The sequence below is a fragment of the Pinus tabuliformis genome, chromosome 2_2, assembly GCF_031772625.1.
Source record: "Pinus tabuliformis cultivar Carrire ecotype Pingquan chromosome 2_2, CPIR1, whole genome shotgun sequence".
In the NCBI taxonomy this organism is placed as follows: Eukaryota; Viridiplantae; Streptophyta; class Pinopsida; order Pinales; family Pinaceae; genus Pinus; species Pinus tabuliformis.
In genome coordinates this window covers 226,788,832-226,801,055 of record NC_142300.1, presented here as the reverse complement: position 1 = coordinate 226,801,055, position 12,224 = coordinate 226,788,832, and the positions used below count along the sequence as shown (strand labels likewise).

The 12,224-nt window shown below is 40.2% G+C and overlaps 1 protein-coding gene across 1 annotated transcript; it reads left to right on the top strand.

The window, feature by feature from the left end:
- The first annotated feature begins 1,923 nt into the window (after positions 1-1,923).
- LOC149192140 (uncharacterized) lies at positions 1,924-2,559 on the top strand. The gene has a single exon (XM_089406851.1). It carries the CDS (start codon positions 1,924-1,926, stop codon positions 2,557-2,559), a length of 636 nt encoding a protein of 211 aa, XP_089262977.1.
- The last annotated feature ends 9,665 nt before the right edge of the window (positions 2,560-12,224 follow it).

The window sequence follows — 12,224 nt, the reverse complement described above, 5'->3', positions numbered from 1 at the left end:
GGGAGAGATCCCCTCCTATCGAGATATGGTGGCAGGAGACGGACAAAGTAGCCAAGAGACAGAGGAACAGAAGAGCACAGGACCAGTGCTAGGAACTTCCTGGAAAGCAAGCCACAGAGGAAAGTGCCTGCCATGTGCAGCGGAGAGACCCAGGTTCGTGATTCCAGTGAATAAACCTGAAAAGTACAGAAGCTATATGAGGGATCATGCCCTTATCTACAAGTTCATAGGAGTCTGGCCATTGGAAAGAGATCTTACCAAGTGGATTTAGCAAAAATGGCAGCCCCAAGGCCACATCAAGCTCAAGCTGGGAGCGAAAGGCTTCTTCACGGTAATCTTCTTTAACCTGCAAGATAAGGAAAAGGTATTTGAAAATGGCCCATATTTCTATTACATTGCTGATTTGTCATGCGTTTCTGGGAATAATGCTACAACCCTCATAAAGAAACCTTTCTAGCTGCGCCTGTCTGGGTTCGCTTATTCGGGCTCCCCATAGACTTCTGGGACCTGGAAATCTTGGAGGGGATAGGAAACTCAATAGGCAGTTTTGTGAAAATAGCAGAAACCACAAAGAAAGGAAGATACACCTCGTACGCTAGGATCTGTGTTTATATGAACCTAGCAAACCCCATCCCAGACACAATAGAACTTGAATACCATGAAGATGTTTAGCAGCAGAACATAGATTACGAACACATCCCGTTTAGGTGCCGTAGGTGCCATTTCCATGGACATCTCGCAAAGGAATGCCCGATAACACGGGAGGAAGAAGAAATTAGAAGCCCCTTGAAAAAATGGAAAGAGCCAATAAATCAGGACGAATACCAAGATGTGAAAAACAAAAGGAAAGTAAACAAGGAAACCCCCTAGAAAGGAAGGAAGGAAAAACAATTAGCCCCAGAGAAACCAAACAGCTTTGCAGTTCTGCAGGTAGAGGATGAAGAGGAAGACTAACCCATGGAAAATCAAGATAATAAGGGGTCGAACAGTAGTGAGAGCTGCGAAAGAACCCACTCGAAAAGGAAAGCCATAAGTGAGCCAACAGAGAAAGGTAAGGAACAAGACGAACAAGCCAAATAGATGGAGAAAGGCCAAGAGACCAGCAGGGAAGATCTAAGTCAAGAGGAAGAAGTCTTAAGAAAACTTCTGAACGAATGGAAGAACCTGGATGAGAGGTTTATTCTGGAAGAACAAAAGAGGCTGTATGTGGAAACCTTCTAGCAATATAAAGAAAAACTTGGAAAAGGCAAAGCCTCACCAGAAGAATTCCAAGAGACCCAACAGGAAAGTAGACCTGATCAGCAAGGACAAGGTAAAGGGGGGAAAAAGAGGAAGAAAAAACCTTAAGGACTCTATCCAACTCATGGGCGAAATGTTAGTCAATACAGGGAGAGTGGTCCCACTATCAGCGGTATTCCAAAACCTATCCCAAGTTAACCAATGATTTTGACACCTTGGAATATTAGAGGCTTAAACAGTGGAGGAAAACAGAGACATCTAGCGGCGAGACTGAAGAAGGACAAACCCCAAATTATGATTATCCAAGAAATTAAAATCTCAGGCCAGAAGATGGAGGAAATTCTCAATAAAATAAAACCAAGATATGAACATGTAACTATAGATGCCAAAGGAAGTGCAGGAGGGATAGCAATTATTTGGAATCTAGCGGAAGTCCTAATCGATTGGTGGATAGGAATGCCAAGAATCCTGATAGGGAGATTCAGGCTCATAGGGCAAAGTGAATGGGTGGCGATCTTGGTTGTCTACGAGCCCCATACTCGTGTTGATAGAGGCTTGTTTCTAAATCAGTTGGCAAAGCTCGGAAATATGCACCAGGATTAGAGATGGATCCTGGCAGGTGACTTTAACTTAATCACTTCTAGAGAAGAGAAAAAAAGGGGAATAATCAGAGAAGACCCGGAGATGGAAAGATTCAGAGATGTTCAAACAGAATTAAGAGTGGTTGATATCCCAACTATAAACGGGAAATTCACCTGGAATAACACAAGAGGTGGGACCAAACAAATTGCATCAAGACTAGACAGATTTTTAATCTCAGAGCACATAATTGGGCTGGATATCTTCTACGAAGCCTCTATCCTACCCTCAATAGGGTCCGACCACTGGCCAATAAAGCTCGAAATAGCCTTGAACAATCCGAATAAAAAGAGGCCCTTCTGGTTCGAGTCCTTCTGGCTTAGAGCTCCTGATTTCCTAGACAAAGTAAGGAGCTGGTGGCAGGATAGCAAGAGTGGAAAGGAAGGCCGCAGAAAAATGCACTCTTTTCAGCTCAGACTCAAAGAAATCAAGAGCAAAATCAAGAAGTGGAACAGGGAAGAATTCAGCAATATTCAGCAGGAGCAAGGCAAACTCCAGTCCAGATTGGAAAGAATACAGCAGCAAATCATCTCAGAAGGACGAAATGAAGAGTTGGTTGAGGATGAAGGCAATGTAATCACTCAAATGGAAGAAAGGCGAAAGCAGGAGGAAATTCTGTGGAAGCAGAAATCTCGGGTCCAATGGTTAAAAGAGGGGGGAAAACTCCAAATTCTTCCATAAAGCAATGCTGAGTCATCGCCAGCACAACAGAATCTTCTCCTTGAAAGACAGTCAGGGAAATAGAGTGACGTAGCAGACAGAAATAGAACAACTCTTGGTGGAACACTTCAAAGGCATTCTCACTGAACCAAATGCCAATAGATCTGAGGACATAAACAAGGTTTTCCATCACATCCCTAAGAAAGTTTCTAGAGATCAAAATCTGACTTTGCTCACGGTAATCACCAAGGAAGAACTTGAAGAGGTAGTTAAAAAAATGCCGAAAAATAAATCCCCAGGTCCTGATTGCTTCACCATTGAGTTTTATCAGGCAGCTTGGAGTTTTATGGGGAATGACTTGCTAGACATAGTGAAGGAATCAAGGTGTTCAAAGCGCATACACCAAGGCCTGAATGCCACTTTCCTGGCTCTCATCCCGAAGAATGGCTTCTCAAAGGAACTGCAGGCTTTCAGGCCCATTTCCATATGTAATGTTGTTTACAAAATTTTAGCAACAGTCATGGTAAACAGGCTCAAGTCGATCCTGCCGAATCTCATTGCCCCAGAGAAAACAGGCTTTGTGAAAGGGTGGCAGATCACAGGTGGCATCATAGTGGCCCAGGAAGTGATTCACTCCTTGAAAAGCTCCCGCACCCGAGGCATGCTTATCAAACTTGATTTGGCTAAGGCGTTTGACCGCCTTAGTTGGGGATATCTGGAAGGCATTCTTAAAGCCTATGGATTTGACCAAAGATGGATAAACTGGATCTTATCCGTGGTTGGCACTCTCGTGATGTCAATTCTGTTAAATGGCACCCCCACCGAGGCCTTCACTCTCTCCAGTGGGCTCAGGAAAGGAGACCCCGTGTCTCCTTTTCTCTTCATCCTAGCTGCGGAAGGCCTGGGTTGGTTGGTTAAGGCTCAAGTCTCCAGGGATCAACTAAAGGTCCTTCGAATCTGTGGGAATGATATACCGGTTTCGCACCAACAATTCGTAGATGATGTGATGCTATATGGTCAAGCCACGCTGAAGGAGGCCCAAAGAGTCATCAAAACTTTATCTGAATTCAACAAAGCTTCTGGGACGGAGATTAATAAGGACAAATCGGATGTGTTTTTTTTCAACACCCCGCAGGCTGCCCAAAGATTCTTAGCGCGCACTCTGGGCTTCAACATCGGAACCTTCCCGTCAAAATACCTGGGCATTATGTTGCATGAGCATCAATACAGGAAGGCTAACTAGGAACTTCTAATCAAGAAAATACGAAATAAGATGGAAAACTAGACCTTTCACTCATTGAATGCCCCAAGCCGGCTAATCCTTCTGAAAGTTGTTCTACAGGCTATACCAACTTACTAGATCTCATGCCAAGCTATCCCAGAGACAGCAAGCCAAAAGTTGGTCGCTTTGTTCAAGAAATTCCTCTGGCAGGGCATCAGCAAGTCTAGAAAGTGGGCCTTAATTTCATGGGACTGGCTAAGTCGGCTCCCCAAAGATGGCAGTTTAGGGCTTTGAGACCCATTCGTCCTCAACCAAGTCATGGGTGAAAAGCACTGGTGGAGGTGGACTCAGGGTGGCCCTGACCTGTGGAAGGTGATATGGCAAAGAAAATACGATGCGGCAAGGGAACCCAAAGGAAGACTGAGAAGTGAGACGGAGATTAGAGGTTCAGCAATCTGGAACTTGGCGAGGGGCAACAAAGACCTGATAAGGAATCACAGGCTTTGGGAAATACGAGTAGGGGACAAGGCCAGGTTCTGAGAGGAATCATGGTAGCAACGCGAAAGACTCATCCATAAGGACAACCTTCACGACATCCATGATTTCATGTCCCAGGCTGAGGCAATAACCGTCGGCAATTTCTGGAAAGCAGGAGAAGAAGGATATTGGCACAATTGGAAACAAAAACATGATTGGAAGGGGCCCCAGAAACTGATAGATGGAACGAGTACTACACAGAGATGGCATCTCATAAAGTAGCAAGGAAAAGAGGGTCTGACATTCTTAGATGGGGTAAACGAATTCAAGGTAATTTCTCAATAGCAGAAGCGTACTACCAAAAATTCAATCAAAATCAATAGCTAGAAGCCAAACAATGGAAAAATCTATGGAAAATCAAACACTAGCCGAAAGTTTCATTCTTTGTTTGGACTATACTCCACGACAGAGCATTTACCTGGGACCAGATGAAGAGGAAGGGGCACCAAGGTCCATCCCACTGCGCACTCTGCAATTCCCAAGAGGAGACTATGGAACATTTGATGAACCGATGCACAGTCAGCAATTCCCTGTGGGAAAGTCACTTCAGATTGTTTGAGCGCCGCCACAGAAATTATCGAAACATTTTAAACACCATAGAAAACTAGCCGAGAAAACCTTAACAAAATCTGGTGTTCAATCGTGCATGGCTCCTTTCTGTCGAGTTCCTACTTTAGAACATCTGGAAAGCACAGAATGAGGCAATCTTCAAAGCGGAATCCAGATCCCCAGCAACCATATGGGAACAAACCACTAGGAACATACGTGAAACAATCCTAACAGAAATCTGGAAGGACGAAGACTGGCAGGCGTCGCAAATGGAGGCGGCGATCCTGAAAAGACTTGAGGTAAGCCAGAGTATGTTAAATGCGGGTGTCAAAAGAAAAGACCAAATCAGGGAAGAGGCTGAAAGCAACCAATATCACCATCCCCCGCAAGGATTCATAAAGCTTAATTTTGATGGCGCCGCACAAAACATAACTCGGGAGAGGCTGGCATTGGGGGAGTCTTCAGAGACGCCGAGGGCAAAACCCTGCGAACCTTCACGATGGACTGCGGGGAAGCCTCAAATAACGAAGCCGAACTTCATGCCTTGAAACGAGGCCTAGAAATTGCACTACAGGCTAATTTCAAGAGACTCCAAATTGAGGGAGACTCGAAGTTGGCGGTAGAAATGGTCAGGAAACTACAGTAGCAACAACCAACGGACCAAATTAGTAAGAGATGGAGAATGACATTTCTTGTAGGAGAAATCGAGAAACTACTGCCCAGAATCGACTACCGAATTCCGTCTCACATTAGACGATCTAGAAACAAATCGGCGGACTGGCTCGCGAACTGGGGCAGTCGGAATCGAGGCAAAGAGATCAATAGTGAAGGTATATCTCAACTGCTCCTCGAGGAGAGAGACCACCTCCAACAATTGCTTGACGTCGATAAGGGTGGTAAAGGTAGGCCCAAGGCGAACGACCAGGATCAGGCGGCACACAGCAGCTGTGGGGAAAGATCACAACAGATGGGAACGGACAGCACATCTGTGGGAAAGGACAACAGTTATAGGAATGATAGAATCGGGCAGATGACGGGGCAAGGTAGGACAGGTCGCGGGGACGGAGAAGAAGCGAGACACGAAACATCATCAAGGAAGGATCTGGAGTTAGCTTGGGAAGTCGGATAATTGATAGAGGAAGGACGACAGGTGGCACAAGGAGTACAGAAAGGTTACAACAGGAGCAACCAGGAGAATATTGGAGTAATGATGCATAAAGCAGGTCGGTCAAGTCATGCCTCATCCCGAAATAGGGATACAGGGCTGTTAGTCAGAAAATTAAATGGCCAAGTGGAGGCCCGGTTGGTAGGAAAGCAGGTAGATAATAACCATATGCCTAAGGAGGTAGAGGGAATGCTCATACAGTTTGGTAAGAACCATGAAAAAAAGCAGAAAGGTGATAGCGCAACCATGCGACCAGGCCCCTTCCCCAGTCGTTCGAATCTCCTCTTTCCCTCTAGAGCAGGGGAGGCCTTGCATGGCTATAGTTCTGGTTCCTATTCAGAGAGATGGGAGGCGAGGGGGGAGGTGAGGGGGGCTTTGTTAGGCCTCGTCATGCTCCAAGATGGGTACCGCAGTCCCGGCCATATCTGTTCCCTGGATTTCTTCCGTGGCTCTCAACACGGAAGCTATCCTCACCACATGGCTCAGTTTGCTGTGCTTAACCACGCTGTCTAGTGTGGGTTTTCTTGGTCTAACGAGAGAGGTAGGCAGGCCTTAAGCCGCTTTTCTAGGAGTGTTGTTTTAAGGGTGCAGACTACCAGCCATGTTGAAGTCGGGATGGTCATAAAGTGGGTTATGACAACGTTTCAACTCAATAGCACTGACTTGTGGTTTTCTATTGTGATAGGTAGAAAAGCTCATTCAATTTCAAGGTCCTAGGTCCTTGGCAATATGGCACCGAGGAAGGCTAAATCTGCAAAGAACCTGGAAGATGGCACCAGTAGCGATCCGAGAAAAAGGGGCAGGAAGCCCGACTATGAAAAGACCATGCACACGATAAACGCGTACATGGCCAGGATTCCTTTGGAGATCCACACCCAAATCAATGGGTGGGAGTGAGAGATGCGGGATATCAGTGATAACAAAGAAATTCCACGCGAAGATTGGGAGGATATGATCCCGGACCGAGGAACCACAAGAGGCAGAAACTCCCTGTTCAATAAAATGCTTCAGCATTACTGGATTATTAAACCTGTGGTTAGCCGGGCTATGGAGGTGAATCAAGCTGTCCATGAAGAGGAGGACGAGGAATGTAAGTAGGCTGAGGAGCATCTAAAAAGCCAGCTGGCGGAAGAAGCGGATAATATCAAGAATACTCTCCTGAAAGAGATCGCGGCCGTCCAAGTCCAGGCAGCAAGAAACCATTTGTTGTTGAAGAACATGGAACAAATGTTGCTAGACCTAAAATGGACCATAGATCAGAAGCATCTAAATCCTGGTTCCAGCGCCTCAAAGCCTGCCTCGATCAACTCGTCGGACGAGGATTAACTGAGCTAATTCTTTTCTTTTGTTTTAAATGTTGATAAAACAAAATAGTGTTTGGTTGTTAAGTCATGCTCATGTCGTTAGCTTAGTTAGTAATAGACAAAAACATGGTTATGATAGGAAAAAGGAGAATTTTTTTTTCAAATTTTGGTCAGGTTTTAGGGCCGAAAGTTGGCAGTCTGGTTTCTATGGGCAGACCCGCCACTCGAACTTTAGTATGCTGTAATTTTGTTTTGTCATTTGGAATGAAGAATGCCTAACTTTACAAATATATATATATATATATATATATATATAGATATATATATATATATATATATATAATTGGAAAGATACAAAGGTCCTAAATATGACATACATAAAATTTTACTAAATATATAGAGAACATTGCAAGCCTGAGGAATTTATAAATACCATTAGAATGTCAATGTTACTGTTGACCACTATGATCATAAGAATGAACATTAATTCATCACAAAAAAAAAAAGGTCATGTGCCTTCTCATACATCACAACATGTAAATTCTAGTCGTTGTTAGAATATCAATGGATTGAATTCACACCATTATTAAAGCTTGTTTAAATTAATTTTTTATAAAGCTTGACTAAAAATTTACCATGCTATGAGAATGGAAAGACTACAAAAAGTTAACGTGTGTCCAATTCCAAATACCAAGTGTATGTCAGTTTCATTAACATGTCTATCAATTTCACCCTTTCTGTAACCCTAACTTGAACAAAACAATTTTTTATCCAAATAAATTCATTTTTTCATTCAATATTTATAACTTTAAAATTAAAAATGGAGTACCATGCAAAATTCTTTTGTACTTTAAACATTGTAAAAAATGTGAAGAAATATAATATTCTAATTTTTATTTGACTAAATGAGTCTTTCTTCTTCCTCGAATGTTTTTAACAATCATTGCACAACTCTCGACAAGGAGAAATTGTTGTTCACATGTAGAGAAAGAGCAATAGCTTTTATATACTCCGTAGTTGTCAACCTGTAGAGAAGGAATAATATTTTCCACGTCTTTCATTAGGTATGTTTATCCAAAATCATTTAAACTTGAACTCATTTTGAAAATTTTATTATGAATAAAAAATCTCACATACATTCTTATAAATTACAGACTATAGTCACATTTCCTTACACAAAATCGAAAAAAATGAATGTTACTGCCACATTTCCTTGGACAGAGTAGACAATTCAATTGTCTACAGGTGAATATACCTAAAAGAAATTAGAGGATGCTACATTGGTATACTATAGAATGCTAATATATTGTGTAAGTCGATCAGAGAATGACAATATATTTAGTTGCAATGTCATCATGAGCTAAATTTGTAATAGATAAATTCTAAAACCCACAAGAAACACACAGGACTAAATGCAACAAGCAACTAAGAGCTTCATGGACCATGCCTGAAAGAACACAAGGATAATTTAACATTGGTGTCCTATGTAATCTATTTGTTTGGGTTTTTTGGTTTTAATATTCAATTAAGGTGAGATTGGTTGGTAAAGATGTGCATGTGAAAGATTAAACCATATTCTCGGAGTTATATTTATTTTTATTTATATAACATTTAAATAATTTTAGTTAAATACATGTTAAATTATCCCTCCACTTCATCTAACCCTCCCTTTCCCTGGAAAGTCTACAACAAATGACAAAATAAAAACTCACTGTAAAAATAGTTGATAATGTTAATTTTAAAAATTGATATATGTCAACTGCCATATGAAACCCATTTCTGATCTTCCGAGAATCAATAATTTTGTCAACTATTCCTTATAACTATTAAGAATGGTTGATGCATGGTATGTGAAGCTTCTAGTTAACTGCTACATTCTGTCATGCTTCTTTGTATAAGTGAGGTATTGATTTTAAACTTAAACGAAATCAAGAAATTATCATTTCAATTGAATTAGTGCAAATTCCCAGGTTTCCATTAGTTGTTGTTTCAAATTAATGTATCATAAAGTTCTCTATACTTTTCAGTGAATTATTAGCCAGATGTTAGTTTTAATGTTTATATTAAACCTATAATTGATGGAGATTGTCTTTCATTGTAACAAGAGGAAATAAGAATTTTACATAATATCATTCAATGTAATAATTTGTATAAGTATGGGAGGAATTGTATGGTATGGTTTAAAAAACATGTATAAATATTTTTGTTTCCAAGTGTAGTTGGACCATGTTTAATTCTAAGATTTTGTTTCCCTAAAGTTAAATTTTAATTTTAATAATTTTTAGGTTTTATGAAAAATATGAAAGACAAACTTCTATTAATTAGAGTTGATATAACAAACTTTCAAAAATATTGATATGCAAATAATTTGTTTATTAATTTTGAGTTAGTAGCTCCAAAATTAACTCAATAAAAAATAATATTGAAAATTCTCCAATACCTTTGGAAGTTTGGAAAGGTAATTCAAGTATGGTTTAGCAATTTGTAATTCAAAGTTGTAATTCCACAAAATAATGTTAATGAGTTAGAGAAAATTAAAATAATTATTTTTAAACTTCAATTATCTTGTTAATCCTTTATGTAGTTAGTAAAGCTTGGGAATAACCACAGTGGTTGGATTATCAACACAATAGAAAATAATAAATTTATTAACTTATTAAACTTCGAAAATTAACTCAATACCAAATAGCATAGAAATTTCCTCAATACCTTTGAAACATTGGAAAGAAAAATCAAGTATGTAATTCACAGATGCTCAATAAAATTGAAGTATAATAATAAAATTCATGATTACCATTGCATGAGTAGATTTTTTTTCAAATCTAAATATCCAATTAACATTGAAACTTAGGTAGCTTGGAAAATTGATATCATTTGCAGATCCATACACAGATCATGATATGAAAACAACTATAGTTTTTTATTTTTATTTTTCAAATTATGAAAGCTTAATGATTGTAATAAATTTTTTATTTTCTCAAGAAAACAAAAGTAAAATTAAAGTATGGGTATATAGTTTTTCTTAATTTCTTAAAATTTAAATGCAATGAAAGAATTGGCAATATCATTGTTGAAACAGATTGTAAGATAACAAGGGGTGCTGCATGGCAGCAAGTCCCTGCCTTGAGCTGGAAAGTGCTGATAATTCAAATTGTGTACAGGCAGAAGTTACACAAAGGTTGACTATTGACAGATATCATACAATAGTGACAGCATGGGCTCCCATTGAAGCTCTGTTATCAACCACGGACTACCCCTGCAGTGTTATTTGTAGCAGTGGATCCCTTCTGAAGGTCAAATTGGGCAGCAGACCCTTGCTAAGGTATCAATCTTGGCAGCAGATCCTTCTGAGGGTCAAATGTGGCAGCGAAATCCTTTCTGAAGTCTGATCTGGGCAGCAAGGCCTATTAGGGCACCTCTGGCTAAACAGCAAGGTGTAATCTGAGAATTGAAGGGCATTGTTAGGGTGTTTGCTGAGGCAGGAAGGAAACAGATGATCTTGTAAGTTGAATTGGCCAAATGCACAGTTTGCTGATAGGATTAACTGGTGTCATAAGCTACTGTTTATAAACGTATGAGTACTGTACAGTGTACAGCTGGTGTAACAGATTTTTAAATCAGTATCCTGTTATGTATTATTGGTGATGCTCATGAAATCTACTACTTCAAGCACATATGATGGAAACAGATTCCAGAACTTTACACTCCTGGGTAGGATCAGTAACCTTAATGGATGGCACCCATGTTTATGAATAAAGCACTGCAATAGAGCAAATTGCAGGTTATACTAAATGTACAAACCATGCACCCGTATGATGGGAACATAATGAACAGGATGAGCCGTTTCACATGACAACTTGAGAACCTCAAACAAATCAACTAGATGTTCAGCATGAGGAAGCCACTGAAAATGATGGAGAATCTTAGCCACCCACAAGTTAGTAGTGGCCCATCAAAGTTCAGGAATAGATTCAATGTCATGAGAAGTTTAGGATACATGACTAAAACAGTTACACATAAATTGCATAAACATGAAGATGTCATTGCAGCGTTGATATGACATTAAAGTATTGAATATACACAGTTCATTACACAAGTTGCACAGTGTACAACTGGTGTAACAGATTTTTAAATCAGTATCCTGTTATGTATTATTGGTGATGCTCATGAAATATACTACTTGATTATAATGATTGTGCATTTAATATCATCTCTGTTTGCAAAAGCTGAAGGAATCAGAGTTCAAGCACATATGATGGAAACAGATTCCAGAATTTCCCTCCTACCTACAAACTAGAAAATAATGCTTCCTCTCAATCAATGCCACTATTTGCTCAACAGTCTGCCACAAAAAGCAAGAAAAATGATGCAGGGGCCAATTCATAGCATTTGACATCAGTGAGAGAGGGAGGGATTGTTGCACATATTTGTTTTTTTTTCTTCTTCTGGTAGACCGTACATTTGAATAATTGCAGACTGTTAGGTGCACTTCTAATTTAAGATGGCATTCTAACCTGCATTTAGTGCTAACATCAAGCATCTGTCAGGGCATAGTAGATCACAGATACTTATGGACCAGCTCGTGGGTCCACACCAAGAACAGACTGTGCCTAGGCACTTTACACTCCTGGGTAGGATCAGTAACCTTAATGGATGGCACCCATGTTTATGAATAAAGCACTGCAATAGAGCAAATTGCAGGTTATACTAAATGTACAAACCATGCATTCAATTGAGTACATGTAGTGAGCTATGGATTAAAGGGAGAGTTTATGCTTCAGGAAACATGATTTGTGGAGTTAACTACCTACAGATTAAACAAGTTTAAGGAATTGATGGACCCAAGGAGCAGTATTTAAATCCTGCAGTGGGTCATTGGCTGAAGCTTCTGTGTGCATGTTAAATAAAG